Here is a 24,773-nt window from a genome sequence, read left to right on the forward strand (position 1 = left end):
CTGTCTAGGATACGAATATGCTAATTTACTAAGAAAATTGAATAAATAAATCAATCCTGTAGTATACTTCTTAATATTTAAACGTTTTAAATATTCAGATGAATTTTAAACTTTACCTTATAATTTTGTTTCAGGAGATGATACAGTAAGCACTTGCTGATACTGTCCAGGAACTTTAAAATCTATCCTGAAACTGCTTCGTTCTGGGACAAAAACTAAATTTCACCTTCACGCTATAACATCAACTGAATAGAACAGTATCCTTCTTGGTTCGTTTTTACTGTTCCGGAAAGTGCTGGAGGAAAATTAAAAAAATAGAAAAAAAAGTACAATAATAGCTATCCAAAAAGAGGATGGAGAAGAAGCATTGGCGTTCTAGACAAAAGCTTCCTTGTACAGTTCAGGTTCAGTGATGCCAGTTTGGGGGAAAAGTCGCTAAATCTAGGGAATTTGACTTCCAGGATAGCGACAAAAAATATCTTTTCCGATTAGCGACATTTTTGGTGATTTTTGAATGAGAATATGGCGACTTACGTACAAATCTAGCGACTTTTGTGCTACCAACAACTTCTCCTTCTATAATGAAATACTATTAGTCGTATCACTTTAGATACATGTTTGTTTTCTTTCTGTTTATTTGAATTAGCGCAAGCATTGATGAGCTAGGAAAGTATATAGCATGTATCTCCATATTTCCGCTTTGATTGCTGTTACCTCTTGTCCTCTAACGGAGAGGTTGCAGAGCTTCCGTTTAACGGCAAAAAATAATACGTTAGCAATAGTAAATTGATAATTTGTAGAAACGTAAGTAAAAGTGAAGTGGATGTAAGATTCAATCCTTTGTTCGTTTTTCTAAACTCATTTTTGATTTTGCTGAACTGAAATTGATCATAAATTAGAAAATATAAATATCGTTCTAAAAATGAAATTATTCATAGTTACATATGATTCTTTCAATTTAATTTCACACACACACACACACACACAACACACACACACACACACACACACACACATATATATATATATATATATATATATATATATATATATATATATATATATATACATACAGTGAAACCTCTGAATAACGGACACCAATGGGACGGGAATTTTTGTCCGTTACTGAGAGGTGTCCGTTACAGAGAGGTTACAAAAATTTAATTTTCTCAATGGTAATTGTATGCAGTAATATACAGTAAATACATTATGTATGAGCGTAAATACGTAAAATTCAATATGAAAATACTCTATTTAGTACGTATTTGAATTACTGGGACGGATGAAGGAGAAATTCATTTCTGTTATATAATATTATTGTTGGGAAATGTGTTAATATGTTCGAATACTGCAAATGATAATGCGTGTATGGTAATTTTCTTAAGGATATGTCATCAAACTGTAAAAAAATTCCATTAATTCACTTACCGCCTATATTAAAAGTAAAAATAGCTTTAAAAAGTATGCAATATTATTATTAAATACTGAAAATGTGGAGCCGAAACTCACCAAATTTCTTGGGGAAAAGTCTGCAGTAGTTGTCTGCAGTAGTTGTTCGAAATTTGCTTGCAACTGCTGGATCAATTGGAGAACTTATATTTCACAATGGCAAATTTCTTTAATTGTTCAACTGTTTGACACATCAATTTGTACAAAAGAAAAATTTTGCTTTTCCAAAAAAGTAAGAGAGAAAGCATTGCTCGTTGAAAAATGTTATCGCAAAATAAACAATGTTTCTTTTATTATCTATGAAATTGTCGGGAAAGATGCAAGGCCCAGAGGAAAAAACACTAAATTTGTTAGGGAAGGGAAGATCCGCATAGAACTCTTGACCATACGACTAATCCAGCATGAGTGTTAGTGCTTATTGAAGATTATCTAGGATTTCCACCAGAAAGCAGTTTATTGCGGGCAGATAAAAAGAAGCATTTCAAGTTCAGCTTGAAGTTGTTCTGTTTGATGATAGATGCACTTGTGGGGAAAGGACTTTTCTGTCCATTGTCAAATATCGCAGAACCAAGAATAATTCCTGTCCGTTATGAAGAGGTTATTGAAACGTTTGGGGGTAAAAAAGGACTGTCCGCGTCCGTATCTGAGAGTGTCCGTAAAAGGGAGGGTTTTGTTCTGTAAGAGAACATATGTTTTTGCCGGGACAAAAAAATCTGTCCGTATTATAGAGGTGTCCGTTAAGGGAGGTTTCACTGTATATATATATATATATATATATATATATATATATATATATATATATATATATATATAGAGAGAGAGAGAGAGAGAGAGAGAGAGAATTCCACTAATAATTTTTTTAGGGACTTTTCACTCGAAATTGGAGTCATTTTATCTCCCATTTAGCGACTTTTTGTGTCAACTTGTTGGCAACACTGTTTCAGGTTTTAAAGAAAGAAAAAAGATAATGTTGAGAAGAAACAAAGAGGAAGAAACCTTACACGTAATTTTAATCTTATGCAATCAAGATGAGGAAAAGATGTAGATCTCAGAGATAGGGGAAGGCAACTGGTGTTCCCACAGGCATGTTTATACTTCTCTTTTATTTTTTATCATTATTTAATTTCAATATGAATGAAATTGCTCTTTGGTTTACTAAGCTTAATTCGGCAGCAATTGAGAACAGGTTTTGGAAAACGAAGGAGCGGTTTCGTAACTCAGGTGAATTATTATTATTATTATTATTATTATTATTATTATTATTATTATTATTATTATTATTATTATTATTATTATTATTATTATTATTATTATTATTATTAATGAAAATAAACGGATCAGGAATATTATTTTGTTTAGGGGATTTCTTGATTGAAAGTAAGAAATACACATTTCTAGATGGACAAATTAATTAGTTTCAATGATACAGAACTAATTTATCTACTTGAAAGTGGGGAATTGAAATGCAAAAATTTATCTGTAAGTGAGATTACAATCAGCATGTGCACAATACGCAAATTGCAATTATCCCACGTGGAACCAGGCCACTGACCAAGATTCTACAAGGTCACAGGCTATCCTTCGTATTTCACAACTCAAGGACTTACATTCAAACACAGGGCTGTAAATTGTGGAAGGGGCAGGGGGAATAATTGCCCCTCCAGTGAAGCTTCCAGCCGTTCGAGGGGAGGCCAGTTTAAGAGAAAATTTTCTTATTCCATATCGAAACGAACATGAAATTATAAATGAAGCATCAAACAGGTTCAATACATTACATAAACAAAACAGCACACAAAAGGCAAATAAAACCAAAATGATTGGTGGGCCCATTTCAGTAAAAAAAAAAAAAGTCTAGTATTAGGGGTCCTAGAAATACTATTCATTATTATGGCTTTGAGATTTGTCAATGTTGTCTCCTTAATTAATTTGTCATGTACCGGGATGGAACGGGCCCAGGGTCGTACGGAAGGGCCCACAAAGAGTAAGAGAAAGATGAAAAGAAGGAGCTTATTTTCGAATCTTGCGAGATGGACCAAAACAACTTTTACTAGGGAGCCCAAACATTAATGCTTGCCCTCCTCCCCTCCCCTAGAAAAATCTAAGTTACTGCGCTGTTCAAACAAGTACTGTAAGCGAAGTTGGCGTCTGACAGTTGGGTAAAACACGAGGTGCGTTTCGATATATCATTGTCACCCTGCAACAACAGAAACAGCGGCTCTGGCGACAAACTTGTAACGTTTCAACAAGTCATAACTCTGTAACCGTAATTATAAGACAGGATGATTTCTGATGTATAGTTTACAAATATTAAATTGAAGAATAATTCATGAGTTGTTTTTAAAATTTATTTTAGACAACTCAACTACTAATAAATTAATCAATAATATATTCTATGTTGTTGCTTACAACTTCCTATCATGATTCAATTCATTTCTCGATGCTTCGGAGATCGAAATCTTCCGATTTTGACTTTAAGAATTAGTCCAACGAAGTCCTCAATTTTATGTCATTAAACAACGCAAAGCGTTCGAAAGGATCGAAAGAGGTGAAACTCGAACAATGCTAAGAGATGAGGCAGCACTATCATTCGAGTTCTTGATTTGGGTATTGTCGATGTAAGGGCGGCTGGGCGGGGGCTGCATATTTCAGAGGAATGTCATTTAACTCGGTGCAGTTGCTGAACATGAGCGCCGTACTGCGTGTTTGGTTGCGCTCAACAAGCAGTTGCCTTCCCAGTCCCACCATACATACAACATAGGGTTGCCATATTTTAAAAATGAAAATGCGGGACGCTACTAAAATACGAGAATCTTTGAAATGTTTAAAATGAAAAGAAGTGTTATATACTAACTTACTTTCTTGCATTAGCTAGGTATAGTTATTCAAGTATTACATAACCACATTTTTAGTCATTTTAGTACACCTTTTCCTCCCTAGTTAAGCAAACGTAAGCAGATGATTTACTCCCTCCCCTGGTAAGCATTTTTTTTTTATTTCTCAGGATTTGTTATGTTTAGTTTCATATAGGGTCTGTTTTAGCTCATTCATGGTATGATGTTCCAGGAGCGTCATTTCAGATTTTGCTTTGGGGGGAGGGGGCAAGACCCCTTGATATAAGTAAAATTTCGCGTTTTTCACTGATTTACTACTATTCTATTGATAAAATCTATATACATCTCAAACTCGAAGGGGGGGGGGCAAATGACGCCCCTGTGATGTTCCCTTCCACACATTTTGTCTGTTCGTGTTGTATCCTTTCTTCTAGAACAGTTAATTCGTTAGAAATATGTTCTGGCAGTGTTTATCTTCAAAGAACTTCTTACATCGAATTTTTACTCTATTTCTGTTATTTTTTTTTAACAAACTAACAACTCAATAACTCGCATGTATGCTTACATAAGCATGACCTTCCTTTCTTTTTTCAAGTTTTTTTTTCAACTTTTGAATTGTCATACTCAGAAGTTAAAGAGAATAATTATTAATACCAAATACTGTGATAAAAACAAATTATAATATTCCTTTCCTTTCTGGTTTGCTGAAATCCGGGACATTTAAGCGTTGCGAGAAATATTTTCGGGACGCAGATCTCGATTTCGTGACGGTTCTGGATTTTTCGGGACGAATGACAACCCTAACACAACATGGTCTTTCGGGGATTACAGTTGTTTTACTGGCTGAGTCACTTGTTAATTGCATTCTTTCTCATCGTTTGTGACCATGCGGTAAAGAGAACACGTTTTGTGACCATGTACGTATTAAGCGATGTCTAATGAGCAAACCGGTCACCGGTGGCGCTTGTGGGGCGTTCATTACTTAAAATCAGGGGCACACCCAAAAATTTTTTGCTGTTGGGGTCCAGTACTACAAAAAACTACGTCTATGCAGTATTGAAAGGGTATTATTCTGTATCCGATAAGTAATTGTAAAATACTCCCACATATATTTTCAGAAAAAATGATAGATTGTTTTTTTTTATTAGAGAAAGAGTACAGATGAAGTGTAAAATCAAACATTCATGCTACGTCATTCATTTCCCTGTTAAACAAATACAGTTTTATTTAAAAAGTGTACAAATACATGTTGAGTTAGTAAGTTTTGGTTGCACCCCTGCTTAAAATATATTTCCAGTACACTTTACTTGCATTAACAATGAGCGACGCAATTTCGTATCAGTCTTTGCAAAAGTTTGTCTACCACAACGCAATGCAAAAAACTCATACAATTGTAATCCTGATTATACGCAAACTATAGTGCGGAAGGTATAACGTCGTTGGCTTCCCGCGAGTTGTAGTGACGTTTATGGGGAGTGGCCAGCTTGGTTACTCGTGGCTCGCTGATGGTTGGTGGTGATTGGCTACCCTCTTACCACACCCCTAGTGACGAGCAGGTTCAAGCGCGGGAAGCCAACGACGTTATACTTCTGGACTGTAAAACGCAAAGTTTGTGTTACGTTGACACAAACTGTTATGGAAAAAGGTCGAGGAGGTACCCTCCATTTCAATTCTTTTTTTTTTCTTTCTTCTTAATCTTTGCGAAATGTTGGTTGTATGCCACTGACACTATTGTCCTAACATAATACTAAAAGTTCCCCATCTGCGATGGGCATACTCTTAAAATAGCCACAGTTATAGCTAATAGCTAAACTACATTTTTTACTGGCTAAACACCATGTGAAAATAGCTAGATTTAGCCATAAAGAGGTAAAATTGGCAACACTATTCATGAACATTTCCAGCTTTTGAGTAATGAAGATACACCTGACGGAAGGATGAATTTGGATGTTCGCTCCGTCAAACTTTACATCAACGCTGATTCACTTTATCCAAAGACAAACATAAATGCGAAAACAAAGAACGATATTTTGGAGATTATCAATACGAACAAGATAGATAATGACAAATGTAAAAAATGAAATGAAATCTATAAGTTTTACGTCCCACGATTATGTCGGTTAGGCTACAGGAGACGGTGATGATGAGAAATGAATGAAATGGTGGAATGAAGAAAGTGGGAGGAAACGGGAGAACCCCGAGAACACCCACGAGCACGGAGTTTGTCCACCACAAAGTCCATACGGCGCGAGCTGAGATCGAACTCGGAACCCCAAGCACGGGAGGTGAACGCTGTACCACTGAGCCACCGCGCCCCCTTAATGACAAATGTAGTTCAGATTTCAGTCGCAAGGTGGAATGAGAGCGTAGAGGAAACGGGGGCACCCCGGGAAAACCCACGGACACGATGTTGTACACCACAAACTTACATAGCTGGAAATCGAACCAGGAACCCCACGCACCAGAGGTAAGCACTCTACCACTGAGCCACGGTGACCCCCTTTAAAAAACAAGTGCCGGATGTTGTAAGTAAAGACTTTTTTCGTACGATGAAAGAAAAATGACGTATCACAAGTTGCATTTTGCGGTAAAAAAAAAAAAAAAATGGAAGTGTCCAGGGCGTGTAGAGAATTAAAAATGTACGTCTGTATAAAAATAACAATAACAGAAATTATAGATTTCTAACAAGTTTCTAATTCGCAAGTCTTTTAAAAAAATGTTTATTTAATTAGTATTTACAATAATGGGCTAATTTAATTAGTGTCTAGGAAACGGTAGATAGAAAATTCTGTGCATAGAGGTGAAACGCTATTCAGAATTTTGCGAAAAGGAAACTGATAAACTACAAAAATGCCGCCGAAAAAGAGGTAAGAGTGACGTATTAGTCGGTCTTTTCATAATTTCAGACTCTCAAACGACAGTATTGTAGTTCTATATGGACGGTGACTTAATTGCTTGTAATTTAAATTTGTTTATTTAACTCGTTCGTTGCCACTTGACGCCATATGACGTCTTCATATCTATTGTTGCTCGTAGGTTTTCTCGGGGTTCTCCCGTTTCCTCCCACTTTCTTCATTTAACCATTTCATTCATTTCTCATCATCACCGTCTCCTTTGGTCTAGCCGGCATAACCGCGGGACGTAGAACTTAAATATTTCATTTCATCTTTTCATATCTATTGTTGTGTGCCACTGACGTTTGGCGTCAAGAAGGAGTTCTCATTGCAGACATTCTCTGTAAAGTTGGACCTTTTATACCCTGGTGTAGAGGTCTTCACGGGCTCAGGCCTACAAAGCACAGATCACTTCGAGATACAACCATATTTCTCGGGCTTTATTGGGCCTAACTTTGTAAATATATTGCACAACGATATTTATGGTACATATTGTTTACAAAGTTTTAGTACCGTTTTCATTCCAATTGGAAAAATATGTGTTGTGTGGGCCAGATTGACGTCATACTGGTCCTCTATAAAAATTCAAATTTTGTCGAAATAAGTAGAGTGTACAAATTCTAATGTTGGTTATACAAGTTGCCGTATATTGGTTACAATTTTTAGTACCGTTGTGATTCGAATTTGAAAGAAAAATAAGTTTTGCGATCCAGTTTGTCCCGCCATCGAAAACTCAAATTTCTCGAAATTGGTGGAAATACAAATTCTAATTTGGTGGTACAAATTGGTAAGTATGGGTTACCAATTTTTGGTGCCTTTTCATTCGAAATGGATAGAAAAAAAGAGTCGTACGGCTCTGCTTCACTCGTTATCAAAAATTCAATCTTTTCGAAATTGATGAGGGTACAAATTTTAATTTTGGCAGACAAATTGGTACATATAGGGTACAAATGTTTGGTACTGTTTTGATTCGAATTTTAATAAAAAATAAGTTGTGCGGCCAGTCTAACCAGCCAACCTAAATCCAAATTTCTCGAAATTGGTGGTTGTACATATTCTGATTTTGGTACTACAAATTGATAAATAATGTCTATAAATTTTTGATACCGTTTTGATTACTATTCGAAAGAAAATTAAGTTATGCGTGACAGCTTGACCAGCAATCAAGAATTCAAACTTCTAAGTACTGGTGGGGGTGCTAATTCGATTTTTGGTGGTACAAATTAGTACATAACTGGTACAAATTTTTGATTCAATTTTCATTCTAATTGTAAAGAAATTGTGTTGTCCGGGCCAGCTTGTCCTCAACAAGGTCCGCGCAGCCCCCAAATTTTATTTTCTTAATTTTTCATAATCTATTATGGCTAAACTAAAACTCAATGTGGTACAATCCGTTACTAACCTAGTACTTTCATTATGACATACAAAAGTCATGTGTACCCGGTGTATTAAGCCGTGATTTGAGGGCCTGCTTGACCTGGGCCCCATTTTGTTTTGTTAATTTTTCATAATCCAGGACGGTACAAACGAAATAAGCTACGGTACAATCCGGTACAAACGAAAATCTTTCAAATGAGCCGATTAAATCGTTTATAGAACGTAGTGGGGGGCCCAGGTTCACACAGCCCCCCCAATTTTTTTCTTAATTTTTCATAGTCTATTATGGTTAAACTAAAACTCCTTGTGGTACATTCCGGTACTAAGGAAGTACTTTCACATGACATACAAAAGTCATGTGTACCCAGTGTATTAAGTCGTGATTTGAGGGCCTGCTTGATCTGGGCCCCCATTTTGTTTCGTTAATTTTTCATAATCCATTACAGTACAAACTACGGTACAATCCGGTACAAACGAAAATCTTTCAAATGAGCCAATTAAATCGGTCCTAGGACATTGTGGGGGGGGCTGCGTGAACTTGGCTCCCCACTTTGTTTTCTTAATTTCTCGTATGCAGTACAGTACAAAATTTTTTGAGGTACAAACCGGTACAAACGAAGTACTTTTTATTGATATGCGGAAATCGTTTTTACTGAGAAGTGGGGGTTGGGGGCAGGTTCACAAGGGTCGGTGATGTAATAGCTTCTCCGTTCAGAGTTGCCAACCTCAGAGAACAAAATTACCGATTTTCGTCTTTAAAACTATCGTATATTCGTTATGCACGTGATAGACCTAATTGTAGAAACAAGAATAATATACTAATAATAATACCAATAACTTATTATATACTTATCTAGTAATCTTCAGTTCGAACTCCAAATCGGTGTCACTGTTCTCTCCACTTTTATCAAAAAAAAAATCCTTATTAACACTATACTGAACAACAATAATATTTCCAGCCTATCGTAAACGTAACTGAATTCAAAAAATGGATACAGAGTTGCCATTTGCCAATTCTCGAATGGTTATTAATTTATTTTAGTGGGAATGACTGTTAAAAATCTCAGAGTATGTGTTTTATAATTATGTAATACACATCTACAATTTATTTGCACATTCAAAAACTGCAAACTAGTGTGCGCTCTAAAATTATCGTACAGTCACTATTATCGCACGGGCATTATTGTAGGGCTATATAGCATTAAGGCTTAAACTATCGTATATCACGGTAAATTATCGTATGGTTGGCAAGCCTGTCTCCATTGTCTACTGATCGCCATGTTTTTTTTCTTTTATATCTATCTATCTATCTATCTATCTATCTATCTATCTATCTATCTATCTATCTATCTATCTATCTATATCTATCTATCTATCTATCTATATATATATATATATATATATATATATATATATATATATATATATATATATATATATATATATATAACATAAACGTGTCAAGTGAAAGGTGTATTGTGAAATCTAGTACAAATAAGATACATTATTCACATATTGTAGAAAATTTTGAAGACGAAGTAAAGTTGATGTAATAGGTGGAACTAATGCAAATATCATCAAAATATTTCATTTCTGGACATCAGTGTGCCATTTTGCATAGTGGTTATGTATACATGAAGGAATAAAAAAAAAAAAAAAAGCCTCCAGGAGACACTTGATCACAAGTCATGAACCCATGTGGTGACGTCATCAAAATGGCGGTCATGCCTAGAGATAGGTTCGTTTAAATTATATTTGTATTACCAATCACAATATTGTGATCTTTCAATACGCCATTTGAAACAGCTTGAATTAAGCAACAAAATAGAATCAGTACTTTTCCTCTAATAATGGCGAAAATTTGGAAATGGGTGGTCTAGTGGTGAACATTTGGAAAATATTACAGATTAAGAGATTTAGAGATTAAATATTATCCTACAGCTCGGACTTCGTTCCTAGCGACGGTCCCCTGTTCCCACACTTGAAGGAGCACTCGTATATTCGCTTCAAACAAGGAAGCAAAATCTTCGTGACAACAGGGCTGAACAGGCAAGGACATAATTTTTACCAGAAGGGAATCTTCAAATTCATCCTGCGACGTAACAAGTGCCGTAACAGATGTGGAGACTATGTCGAAAAATAACCTAATGTATGTACTATCTGTTGGGTGTATTGGTTGTATGAAATAATATATACACGTTTCACTTCAGGCTTTGTAACCTTAATTTCCAATCACTCCTCGTATAAACTCTGCAACGTGCAGATTGATGAGCTTTCGGGACAAGATAAATAGTACAAATATAAGGTGTTTTCTAATTATCATTACTTTTAGAATACAGGTAATTCTAATGCCACATTTAAATTTCTTACGTCCACCTTTTACAATACGGGAGCACAATTACAATGAATTCAATTTTTTAAAAAAAGAAAGGAAGGAAGGAAGAAAGTAAAAACTACACTTATATATGTATACTGGGAATTTTAATCTAGACTAAATGGCGTGACAAACATCTTGGCATTTGAAGGCGGCGCTCCAAGTTCCCTTTAAATGCTGCTAGCAAATGAGAGGCCTGCGGTATTGCCACGTTTATTTTGTACACATTCACTTCAGTCTATTTCCTGCCACCTGATCGCGCTGTAGTTCGTGTGCTTAGCCAATTCATAGTCACTCCCCTTTCTCACTCGCCAACGTCGCTTCAGAGCTTGCGTTTTATTCGTTTAGCTGAAATGCCAAGATGTTTCTCACAGGCTTTCATTTCTGATCGGTGAATATTCATCCGATCCTTCCGTATGGTTATTATTAGAGACCGGATGTTAGGCAAAATGCCTATTCTTTAATATTAAAGATATGGTCAAAAATAACGTTTTAATGTTTTTGTGGGTTGCTATAGTTTCAATTTAAGCCAATTTTATTTCGCCTATTTTGCCTATTTGGCCCCTTCCTGCCTAAATAATTGCTTTAGTACCTAATGTTGCCTATTCTGTGCATTTTCTTCGAAATAGGGCTTTATTGGTAAAAATATATAATTTAGTATCTCAAGAAAGGATTCTGCCTCTTCGAGAAATAAGTGTTGTTTGTAGTAATAAGATGCAATAAAACTTTGGACTGCTATGTGTACTAATAAAGTGCTGTAGAACTTTGGACTGCTGTGTGTACTGATTAAAATGTATAGAATTTGGACTGTTATATGTAGAGATAAAGCGCTGTATAGAATGTATTTACAAAATCACATGGAATACATGTCAACCTTCGTTTTTATATATACATTAAAAAATATTAACAAACAGGTATGTTTCTATATTCTTGGAACAATATCTATGACTTGAATTTATTTTTTTAAATTGTATTGAGTATTTATCTTCGATATTTCGAGTTGCACTTTAGTGCCTATTTTTTAAATTTTAAGTGCCTATTTGCCTGCCTATTTTCTAGGTTTTTAATGCCTAAACATCCGGTCTCTAGTTATTATCTATTAAATTAAACAAACAAACAAGGCAAAAAATGCTGACCATAAAACAAAGAAACAAACAATTATAAGTGTTTCAGCATATATTTACCATTAAACGTATGTAATAGATTATAAAGATACTATTGAATCAGACAGTTTCTTTACAATTATTTAAATTTAATATCCGACGATGAACAAAGTGAGTACACTTTATAACTTAATGTAACTTTGAAATATGTGATATCTGGGAGAAAATGTCGTAAGATATGTGAACTCGCTAATTTTACATTCAATGCTTTTCATATACTAAACATAATTTAACATATTATTTACCTACATGCTTTTTCTATCTTTATTCAGTTTCATTCAGTCGAGATTCTTCTTTTAAAAAGAATGCAAATATTTCTTTTATTCTAATCTTTCCAATCTAGAAATTAAAAATATTACTATTTCTGTTTTAAGTTCTTAGCCACTGTTGTTTAGAAAATAAAATGGTGATCACTATGACAACAAGAAAGATGTGACGTCACGCTATTTCTATCCACATTATTTCGTATATTTGATGATTATACGAAATAAAGAGCAAAATATTACATTTCCTGTGATCTTTCACGTAAATAGTTTTGTGGCAGTTTGAATATTCTGATAAAATTTACATTAGCTGATATTTGCCATATATTTTCGGTGTTTTTACTTGTTCTCGGTGTATTACAATCTATAAAGATCATTGATTCAGCAACAACCATTTTAATATTTTTATTCCAAAGTGGGAAGAAGTTGAAGTAGCACCAGGTTTGTGTCAAAATTTAACGCAACTTGGGTAACACAAAGCCACTATGTTGAGTTACTGTGAGACATCTTTTTACTGCATACCTTCGCAAATTATGTAATAAGTGTGGTTTTATATGTTTTGCCGATCACATTGTGTGTTTGTTGCCATATTTTAATTGGGACATGATTCTTCAATTGCACAAATATGGTTTACTTGCCATGTTCTAACAAGTGCTACTTGACCCTTATATGTTATTGTGCCTGTGTGTGTCTTCTTAAATAAAAGTTAGTGTAGTGAAAACAGTGTGTTGATGTTTTCTACTTCATTTCTCGCCCTATATAGTCCAGGCCATCTTGAGACGCACTTTTGAGGCCATTTTGATATTGTTTATTCTGATATTAAAACACAATAATACACTGAGCAAGGCCATGTGATAATATGCAACAAAACACAAAATCACGTTTTGTTTTGTTATATATTACCACATAGCCTTGCTCAGTGTATTATTGTGTTTTAAACGGCGTGACAAACATCTTGGCATTTGAAGGCGGCGCTCAAAGTTCCCTTTAAATGCTACTAGCAAATGAGAGGCCAGGCGTTATTGCCACGTTTATTTTGTACACATCCACGTCTATCCTCTGCCACCTGATCGCGCTGTAGTTTGTCTGCTTAGCCATAGCCACACTCCTTAGCATTCGGCAACGTCGCGTCAGAGCTTGTGTTTTATTCGTTTAGCTGAAATGCCAAGATGTTTGTCACAGGCTTTAGTACAAAATGGAAACAAGGCCTGATAGAATAGTTATGTTTACTCTGATCCAAAACCTTTATAACCCTGGTCTTCTTTGGCTAGTATCTTTGTGATTGAGAATCTTCTGTCTTTGCCACTTCATATCATTTTATACTGGCTCTTGTGGCATAGAATTAATGAATGTGGCTTATTGCTTTGGATTCAGTTCAGATGTTGAGAGAAAAGAATTTCACACACTTTCAGTTCCTTACATCCGGTGGTATATGGAATATCGCACAAAAAATCACTGTATTTATTTGACTTATATAGTGATGTGTGATTACAAAAATGGAATGAAATTTCTAGTTTTACATCTTCAAACATCACTACAGGAAAAGGAGATTGATCAGGGCGTCATTTAAGGGGGGAATGTAGGGGCAATTGTCCCCTCCCCCAAAGTTTGAGGAATACATATACTTTATTCGATTGTCTACTAATATACTAGTACAAAACGTGAAAGTTTTATGTCGGTAGTGTTCTTGTTCCCCCCCCCCTCAAGCGAACTCTGAAATGACGCCCCTGAGACGGAAAACTAATGAAAGATAACAATTATGAAAGAATTAGTGCAATGCAAATGAGGGAGGAAACAGAAGAATCCTGAGAAAAATCACGGACACGATGTTGACCCCCCCAACAGACGCTGGGCTCCACAGGAACGCTCTACCCTCCTCAAATATTCAACTTGGATGCCAACGTGTCGTAACAAATTTTGAGAATTTCAGAGTTGTTTGCTGGCCGTGTGTTACCTAATCGCATTTATTAATTCTTGTTTGCCATTAGTGAATTACGTTTTCCATAACAATGTTCCAATCATTTGATATCTATAATTTGTCCGTAAAGAAACATCTTAATGTAATACTACCAATATATTCACCAGATCCTCCTCTCCCGCCCTCCTGCCTATAAGATTTGACACAGTCCAGGATAACCAGAAAGCTCTGATGGATCGCTTTAAAGAGATTCCCTCAGCAATATTTTTCCAGCACCAGAAAGTAATGTTGGTTTGTTGTCAGAAGTTTAGCGTCCCTTTCAGCAGCGAGCTTATAGGAAACATGAATCTACAGCTTAAGAGGGCTCATCACCGCGAAATTAAAATACCGCTAATTTTACAGTAATTATGTGATATCTTCAAATAGATAAAAGATAATCGAAAAGTGGAACAAGACCACCCTAGACAATGTTATTTTGCATGAGGTACCGTTATCACGAATCACCTAGTAACTTTCCACTTGCAGTTATTTAGAAACGCGAAAATAAATGCCGATTATCTTAATCGATGTAAATCGAAAGCAGATAAGTAAGTCGTGATAACGGTATCACACGTAAAATAATATTGTCTAGGGAGGTCTTGTTCCACTTTTCGATTATCTTTTATCTATTTGAAGATATCACATAATTACTGTAAAATTAGCGGTATTTTAATTTCGCAGTGATGGGGCCTGTTAACGTTCGATCTGAATCAGATGGGAATCCTACGGTAATGACACGTACGCTATCCATGAAGCTATAGCCACGAGGGACCTCTATGACAAAATCGTGTTTGTAACCCGCGTCAACTGATGTGGTGATCATAATCATCATCATCATCATAGGTATTCTGCCCTTATTGGAAGGTCACTTACTGCAGCTGATTAGCTTTCATGCTCCACAGTCTTCCATTAACCTCTTCGTATTCATGTACAGATCTCTGTTTTCATATCGGTCATTAATTGTAGTCTCCTTCGACTTCTCCTTCCCTTTCCTGCACGTCCCTCATAATACAGTTCCTTCTTACCCAATGTCCCAATAAGTTTCTCTTCCTCTTCTTAATAATATCTAAAATTTTTCTTTTCTCTCCCACCATTTCTAACACCCTCTCATTCGTTTCTCACTCGACCCATCTAATTCTTTTCATTCTCCTCCACACCCACATTTCTAAAGCTTCCAGTCGTTTTTTATCTTTCTTGAGTAATGTCCATGTTTGTGACGCATACAGCACAATACTCCAGACGCAGTATTTTGTAAGACTTTTTCTCAACTCTTTATTATTCAAAGTCCTACAAAGTAGTCTTTTCTTTCTCTTACTGAAGACTTCTTTTGCCATTCCTATCCTTACTTTTATTTCACGTTCACACTTCATATCATCACTAATAGTACTACCCAGGTATTGAATCCTGTTTTGAGTAAAAAAAGAGGAAGTAATGCATATTTTTATTATTTTGGTCCTAACACTTATGTAACGAATTGTATATAAGTTGGTACTGTGCAAATAGAAAGATAATCCTTTGTTTTTGGCAGGACTTCTCTAGATGAGCCTGACGAAGAGGGTTTCACAGCCGCAGAAAAGCTGGCTTTGATGTCCAACCACTTATTGGATATGGAAAGAACCAAAAACGATTATAAGTAAGTACAGAGACATTTTTACAAATTATTTAATTTTTACTGTCATTCTCAGCAATGCTAAAGATAGGATAATAAAATCTAAACCACGTAATTCTAGTTGAGGACGTTCAATAGTCGATAACGTGGATTCATTAATAATACTTAATTTTAAAAATAATATATAATGAATGCAAAAAAAAAAAAAAATGAACTAGAGACCCTAGACAACAAAATACTTTTTTACTTCATGTCTATGCACAATAGAAGTGATGCTATACGCTTTTGTTTCATACACTATAGACTATTAAAAATCAGTTAAATGGCCCGCGGAATCGCGAAGCATACCGGGTATTGGCGGCGGTATCAGGAAGGTTAATAATACATAATTTGACAAAATAGACACATTTCTTTCACGCAAATAATTCGATCATTTGATTTACTTGCATAAATCTCTTTGACTTTTGCACTTTTCTTTTCATGTGGGTGACTTTCGTGACTCGTGTTCAGTCATTTAGTTGGAGAAAACATATTAACAATATGGTTATCAGCTGCAATTAAAACGTCACAGTAGTTTTAAATCGGTGAATTGCCTGCATGCAAGCGACACCTATTTATTGGTGTCAGGCAGACAAGACGAACATGTAGCGACATCTGTTAGGATAGCACACAGACTCACAAGTTTCCCTTTCATAATTTATAAATTTCATCTTCGTAATACGGAGACCTCGTGAGGTTTTCTATTTTCGCATATTCAAACTCCCTCCTCTTTGGATACGCATTTTTTATGGAGGCTATTTTTTAAAAGTAAGGTCCGATTGTCAATAGAAACAAAACTACTAAAGATAATTTCTTACAGTTTTGGTTATTTCCTCTGTACACATTAAGCTATTTTTCTACGTAATTACTATTTTCGTTTAAATATTTACTGTAGTTTGAAGATTTTGTATGCGCATGTCCTGTGCAAATCAACACCCGCTTGTGACCCAAACCAATCTTTAACCGTTGTTTCACTCGTTGTTTCTGTCGAAATGCGTACCCGCGCTATCTTCAAGGGCGCTCATCAGGGTGGGCAAGGTGGGGCGCTCGCCCCCCTAAGAGGAAATTGTACTTGGGAATATTGAAAACCCAGTAGAATTTTTACATTAGTTACAGCAAAATTTTAAACTATATTTGAAACGTCGCTTATACTTTCCCCCCTTAGAAACCACAACATGGGCGCCCTTGGCTGTCTTCCATCATGAATTGGGCATGGAGTGACACAAGTTGCAGCCGTAGCATCAGTGTGAACAGTTGAAATGTACGCCCTCATTCTGCCGCTCAAACTCAAGAGGGGAGCTGCTCGACCACCCACCGTATAACTTGGATCTTCCACCGAGCAATTATCATCTGTCACCCTACCTGAAGCAGTTTCTTGCCGGTCAGCAGTTTGACACCGATCAAGAAATGCAAGCAACGGTGGGTGATCCGCCGTGGCTCAACGTTAACTGCGAACATAAGAGCGCAAACGGTTAACAAAATGTAGTCTTTAGTTGTATCCTGCATGGTATCACCTAAAGTTATATTGTAGTAATATTCGAATTTATAAAGAAAGAAATACTTCAAATTTAATTATTTTTAATAAGAAGGAAAATCAATTCAGGAATTAAGTTATGTTAGTTACAGAAATTTAATCTACATTAAAAAAAAAAAAAAGACGCGAGATTTTCCACCAGGCCTCTTGTCTTCCAGGAATGAGACGATACAGGTATTCGTCTCCTTTAGTATGAAATTTTAAAATTCATGATTCGTGTCGTTTTCGAACTCCCCTTCTGAGAATCCCTAGATGTTGATTACTACCATCAGTGCATCCTTTGTAGTTGAATACAGACATAACACCAGTAATACAAAACATAAAATTTTAATTGAACTGAACTGAATTGAATTTTGAACTTAAAACCAAGTGCGAATAATTTAGTATACACTTTTCGTTAAAATTAATAACAATTATTATAGTATTAAGGTTATCGGGAAAAACTAGCACCAATATCTAATCTGTAAATTATAGACAATTATGAATAACCTAATCGACCCTGATTTCCAATGATAAAATATCATCAACGAGAAAATTATTATTCTTCAAGTAATTAATTGAAGCGAATTTAGTAAACCCATAACCTGTCCGTTCCTTTTCTTTAGTAGGTTTTTCAAAAGAGGCACAATTATGGCCAAAGAATTTTACGGTCTTATTACAAGCATTTCCTGGGCAGATTGCTGTGAAACTTATTTGCTTCTCACAAGGCCATTCAAGTTCGTCATCGTAATCTCCTGATAAAATTTGAATAAAAATGGATATAAATCCCTGAAATTTCTTGTCAAATCCGTTTGGATACAACTTTGCCCGTAATTTATACCCTCGGTAGGAACTATAGAAGCTTGGACTGCAAATAAATTCACCATTTGGCACTGTTAGCAGCTTCTCCGAAAATTCCGTGACTTTCCATAAATATTTTCCAGCGGTATTTTGGTTGACTACCTTCACCAGTTCCTTCCTGTCTTCTTGTAGTTCACGTACTTCATTCAACAATTGGTCTCTGTCTTGTTCCAATTCATTTACTTTGTCCATTAATAGTTCCAACTTCTCTGTAAGATTGTTGTTAAGCATTTTCTGATTTTCCATCTCATTTTTCATAAGTTCCATATGAAAATTATTGTAGTTATGGATGTGTCTTCTTAACCCTAAAGGGAAATCTTCGTATTTACATTGTAAACTTTTGAATACACAACTGCTACGTAGGTTAGGACACTCCTCATCTAGGTGTGTTCCTAGGTTCTTCCTTGTAACGGTAAGTCCACAAGATTTTGGACACGCAACCGGAGCTTTCATACAATTGGCGACATGCTCATGTAGTGATTGAGCCTCTGTTTCTATTTCACAGTGCTCACATGTCACAAGCCTTCTGGGACATTCTTCAGTCACGTGAGCGAAGAAATTTTGTCTTTGAATCTTTTCCCCACAATTTAAATGACATCTGATACTAACCATATCACATGTTTCAAAGTGGTCAGGGTACGCATCCGCCACTACTTCGCTGTCACAAAATTCACATTTCATGACACGCTTGTTGCAATCATTTTCCCAATGAATAGTCATGAACTTTTTAGCAATTCTAATATTACACTTGTCACATTCTTTTACTACATAATCACATACGAGTTCATGATCTTCGTTCAATAACTCTCGACAATAAAAGCAAACTTTATTGGTTTCATCGTGTTCCAATGCTTCTAACAAACTTTTCTTCTCAATATCCACTTCACCTGAACTGTCACTTTGTTCGTAAAACTGGATTTCACTATAATCACTACTGTCTGTACAATTGTCCAATTTATCACAGGAAAGTTCCATCTTGACAATTTATTCTATTGAAATTTTTAGAGCTTAAATATATAAACGTTCTCAACTTTACTTTCAATTGTTTCCTCTCAAACGTTCAAGATTTAAAAAAAAGAAAGAAAAGAAAAAGAAAGTACGAGACAGTGCATTAATTTGTAAACAAACTCCACCATTTCATATATTGAAGTGAATATACAGTAATTGAAAGTTGTAAGATGTGTTCGGCAATGAATTAAATCGCCTGGAACATTTTTATAACACGAAATGATCTTGTGATTACGAAGGTTTACCGATACTACAACCTCTCTTAAACGTTCACAGTATACAGGGTGAGTCAAAAATCTTTGGACACCTGCATAAGTTTGAAAATCGACGGAAAAAGTAACAGGTGATGATGGGAACAGAGGATTGATGAGGGGCCGCAACTTTTAGAGTGTACGTCATTCATGGCCGCCATCTTGAAATCCGTCATTTTGGATTCAAGTCAATTTTTTTTTTAAATGGTAGCGATGGTGTGGTGGCGATAAGTAATGATTCCCTGAACACAGCGGTGATGTCAGAAAATGGCCCCGAAGCCCCATAAATCGGGCCCCGAAGTTTCGAGCTTGGGTCCCTTCTATTTACGAATGAAATATGTAGTTCTTAGACGTGGGAGGTGGCAATGGAAAGGTCGTGGCCCCTGAGCACAGCTGTGATGTCACAAATCGAGCCCGGGGCCTGACGTCCCCAGATATGAAGCCTCAAAAATATAGGATCGGGTCCCTTTTATTCACTAATGAAGCATGGAGTTTTTGGACGTGGGTGGTTGCACTGAAAAGGATCGGTTTCCCCTGAGCACACCGGTGATGTCGTAAATCTGGCCCGGGGCCAGAAGCCCAAGAATTCGGGCCCCAAAGGATGTTCATGTCATATTCTCCATACTTTTTGCTCACAAAAGTAAGTTTCCTTATTACCCTGCCTGAATGTTATCCCGGCGTATCCAGGAAGGGGGCGGCAAAGGGAGTCCTCCTTATGAAGCACCCTTCAGGAATCCGTGCTGGATCAGTCCCTGATAATATGAACTGAAAAAACGATCAGAAATACCAGAAAACTTAATTGGCCTAATTCTTTGATGTCTTCAGGTAATCATAACAGCTAAGGGTTCGTTCCTAAAAAGGCAGTCCAGACTCCAGACAAACTCGGAATTCATCAAGGGCCTTCAGTATCATTCTCCGGGTGGGCCCTTGTACTCGCAGTCCGCCTCTGCACATGATATACATTTTGTGACCAAATTAAAACAGCTGGCTAGGGTACCGCGCTTAAAAAAACGTACTTCCGGGAGTATTACTCTCCCGGGCGGTCCATATTATTTAGTATTATAGGGAGCTAGCTTGTTTACCAGCGGGGGCTGAGGTAAAGGGGGAAAAATTTCAACAATTTTTCTGCCTGATTCTTGCAATACTTCCTTACCCTCCTTCTATATGTCAGCGTTGCCAGGCTTAAAAAATTGTCACATGAATGTCATTCTGAAGAGAGTGTGAGTTGGTTATTTGTTGTGTGTTGTTGTGGTTGCGGTTTTGTTGCTTATTATTCATTTGACAATGGCTTCACAGCGTAAGAGAGGGCAAACTATACACAGAGAAGTTAGAGAAGTAATAAGGAAGGCCATAGTGCAGTGCGACGAAGAAGTGAGGGAGCTAAACTGAAGCATTTCTTATCACAGCCTAATTTGCGTGTGTCCACGTATACAGGGATCTTCGATAGGGATTGCATAATTGCATAAACTCTTGTATCCTCAAGCCCTGGCATATTTCGCTGCACCATGCTTGGTATTAATTTAGTAGTCATGGTATCACAAATACTGAAATTACACTCACAAAACAAATTTTTCCTAGACTGACACAAAATAAGGCGTACATTGCTGTAAACAATCAGTAATGTTCTGAGTTAGTACGGTACTAATAACGGATTCTTACTCTATTGAAATAATAACGTCCTTCCATGGAACCTTCCAGAAGCAAACAACACTGCACGGCGTGGCGGTCTCAGCGCTGTCTCCCGGAGTATTCGTCAAATCGGACTTGTACAAGACCGTGGCACATAATTTGAGTCACATTCTAGGGGATTTCGTCAGAAACGTCCCAGCTCTGAACACTTGGCGTATTTAGCCGCACTGGCATATATACCTCCACTTACCTTGTTACTTTTTCCGAAATATAGGTGCAAGTTTTTGACAATTACTTATCGTCTTTCTGGTTGCAGAATAATACCTGTTCAATAGTACATAGACGTAGTGGCTTGTAGGCCTAGTATTTGGCAATCCCAACAAAAATTTCTGGGTGCGTGCCTGAGGTAATCTGCATATAGTAGTATACTTTAAAGTTGGTTTTGTGAACACTACACTTTGGACTAGGATTCATCTGAGATCATCTCACAACACTAAACACAAAATGTGAAGCACTTAATTTGTTACATTTTTCCTGCATGAAATCTCGTTGTCACGGTCACTGTCATTGGTTTCTTGCCATTTGTGTTCAACGTTGTAAAGTAGGTCTATATTTGGAGGTTGTACTGTAGCAACAATACATAATTGTTTTTCACTGCATTTCCAGTTTGATGATTTGTGTAATGGATAGACAATAACAGACCCTAGCCGTAATGTTACTACAGGATCACAATGGAAATCACAAGACACAAAGACGGTACAAATATCCTGTCCAAAACAGGAGCATGAACTTCGCCTCTATATATATCTAGCTATAAACAATCTGTTCCAACAGAACTATCAGCTATTTTCAAGGATATTATAAAATAGAGGATTTACCCATGTGTATCTTCATCCTATTAACTCAATGAAGCCTCCCCCCCAAGAAACGAGAATCGGCACATCTGATCACCGCAATCATCAACAGATCAAGTATTAACTCTGTTGTGATGGGTGGTCAGCTACAAAATAGAAGTATGCACGAATGTGGATATATGGACTAATATAGCTTTCTGTGGATATAAACATGGGACTATATGGCAAGCGGAGGGAACTACTTGGCGCAAGGTGACCGAACAGTTGCATTGAGGAAAAGAAACGAGCATTTATGATACCAACATGGCGAATGTACAAGGGCAATGAACTAGCAGTTTTAACATTTGTGAAGGAATACATTGATAACGAGCAAAATCTTTTAAAATTTATGAAGAGCACGGATTAATGAACCTAATAACAAATTGCAGAAAGTGTTTAAAGGAGATAACAGTGAAAAAACTTGACGAAAGCGGACGCCCAACTTCGGAATATATGCCGTCACGTTGTTCGTAAAACTGCATTTCACTGTAATCACTACTGTCTGTACAATTGTCCAATTTATCACAGGAAAGTTCCATCTTGACAATTTATTCTATTGAAATTTTTAGAGCTTAAATATATGAACGTTCTCAACTTTACTTTCAATTGTTTCCTCTCAAACGTTCAAGATTTAAAAAAAAAAAAGAAAGAAAAGAAAAAGAAAGTATGAGACAGTGCATTAATTTGTAAACAAACTCCACCATTTCACATATTGAAGTGAATATACAGTAATTGAAAGTTGTAAGATGTGTTCGGCAATGAATTAAATCGCCTGGAACATTTTTATAACACGAAATGATCTTGTGATTACGAAGGTTTGCCGATAGTACAACCTCCTCTTAAACGTTCACAGTATACAGGGTGAGTCAAAAGTCCGTGGACACCTGCATAAGTTTGAAAATCGACGGAAAAAGTAACAGGTGATGATGGGAACAGAGGATTGATGAGGGGCCGCAATTTTTGTAGTGTACGTCATTCATGGCCGCCATCTTGAAATCCGCTATTTTAGATTCAAGTCAATTTTTTTTTAATGGTAGCGATGGTGTGGTGGCGATAAGTAATGATTCCCTGAACACAGCGGTCATGTCAGAAAATGGGCCCGAAGCCCCATAAATCGGGCCCCGAAGTTTCGAGCTTGGGTCCCTTCTATTCACGAATGAAATATGTAGTTCTTAGACGTGGGAGGTGGCAATGGAAAGGTCGTGGCCCCTGAGCACAGCTATGATGTCACAAATCGAGCCCGGGGTCTGACGTCCCCAGATATGAAGCCTCAAAAATATAGGGTCGGGTCCCTATTATTCACAATGAAGCATGGAATTTTTGAACGTGGGTGGTTGCAGTGAAAAGGGTCGGTTTCCCCTGAGCACACAGGTGATGTCGTAAATCTGGCCCGGGGCCAGAAGCCCAAGAAATCGGACCCCAAAGGATGTTCATGCCATATTCTCCGTACCCAGGCGTATCCAGGAAGGGGGCGGCAAAGGGAGTCCTCCTTATGAAGCCCCTTCAGGAATCCGTGCTGGATCAGTCCCTGATAATATGAACTGAAAAGAAAATCGGAAATACCAGAAAACTTAATTGGCCTAATTCTTTGATGTTTTCAGGTAATTATAACAGCTAAGGGTTCGTTCCTAAAAAGGCAGTCGAAACTCCAGACCAACTCGGAATTCATCAAGGGCCTTCAGCATCATTCTCCGGGTGGGCCCTTGTACTCGCAGTCCGCTTCTACCTATTATATTAATTTTGTGACCAACTTAAAACAGCTGGCTAGGGTACCGCGCTTTTAAAAAAAAAACGTACTTCCGGGAGTATTACTCTCCCGAGCGGTCCATATTATTTAGTATTATAGGGAGCTAGCTTGTTTACCAGCAGGGGCTGAGGTAAAGAGGGGAAAAATTTTCAACAATTTTTCTGCCTGATTCTTGCAATACTTCCTTACTCTCCTTCTATATGTCAGCGTTGCCAGGCTTAAAAAATTGTCACATGAATGTCATTCTGAAGAGAGTGTGAGTTGGTTATTTGTTGTGTGTTGTTGTGGTTGCGGTTTTGTTGCTTATTATTCATTTGACAATGGCTTCACAGCGTAAGAGAGGGCAAACTATACACAGAGAAGCTTGGGAAGTAATAAGGAAGACCATAGTGCAGTGCGACGAAGAAGCGAGGGAGAAAAAAAAACTGAAGCATTTGTTATCACAGCCTAATTTGCGTGTGTCCACGTATACAGGGATCTTCGATAGGGATTGCATAATTGCATAAACTCTTTGAATTAAGTGAGTATTAGCTGAATTTTTTGACAACGCACTGGCAACCCTGCCCAGGACCGTCGAGTGACCGTTTCTTGGTGACGGGGTGGGGAACCTGCCAATCAACTCTGAATTCCTTGGCATCGCATTAAAGCCAGCTCCCTATAATACTTTGCGTACTAGTTATATATATATATATATATATATATATATATATATATATATATATATATATATATATATTAATATTACCAATATTATATTTTATATTGGTATATTGGTATGTTGTATATTTTAAATATTATTATATTACATTTCAAACTATGTACTTTTGAACTAATCAAAATGTTGAATACTATATAATTACCTACGTACATTACGAACTTTCGATTACTCTTTCAATTTTTTATCCATGATTTCTA

The 24,773-nt window shown here is 36.6% G+C and overlaps 3 protein-coding genes across 4 annotated transcripts in view; 1 reads left to right on the forward strand and 2 right to left on the reverse strand.

Annotated features, from left to right (window-relative positions):
* The window catches only part of LOC145684590 (UDP-glycosyltransferase UGT5-like), a 28,919-nt gene extending 28,668 nt beyond the window's left edge, over positions 1-251 (reverse strand). Inside the window, exon 1 of the mRNA XM_081756981.1 lies at positions 117-251. The gene's annotated coding sequence lies outside the window, so the exon portion shown is untranslated. The remainder of the gene's footprint in view (positions 1-116) is intronic.
* A 6,793-nt stretch (positions 252-7,044) lies between these two features.
* Positions 7,045-24,773, forward strand: part of LOC145684592 (basal body-orientation factor 1-like) — a 120,546-nt gene continuing 102,817 nt past the window's right edge. For both annotated transcript variants that reach the window (XM_081756983.1, XM_081756984.1), the window contains exons 1-2: positions 7,045-7,147; positions 15,837-15,941. In XM_081756983.1, coding sequence (XP_081613109.1) covers positions 7,131-7,147; positions 15,837-15,941 — 122 coding nt within the window. In that variant the 5' untranslated portion in view covers positions 7,045-7,130. The remainder of the gene's footprint in view (positions 7,148-15,836; positions 15,942-24,773) is intronic.
* On the reverse strand, positions 17,518-19,376 carry LOC145685738 (TNF receptor-associated factor 4-like). Its single transcript, XM_081758233.1, has one exon. It carries the CDS (start codon positions 19,303-19,305, stop codon positions 17,980-17,982), a length of 1,326 nt encoding a protein of 441 aa, XP_081614359.1. The 5' UTR covers positions 19,306-19,376; the 3' UTR covers positions 17,518-17,979.

Source organism: Thermobia domestica, chromosome 5 (assembly GCF_964235325.1).
Source record: "Thermobia domestica chromosome 5, izTheDome1.hap1.1, whole genome shotgun sequence".
Classification (NCBI taxonomy): Eukaryota; Metazoa; Arthropoda; class Insecta; order Zygentoma; family Lepismatidae; genus Thermobia; species Thermobia domestica.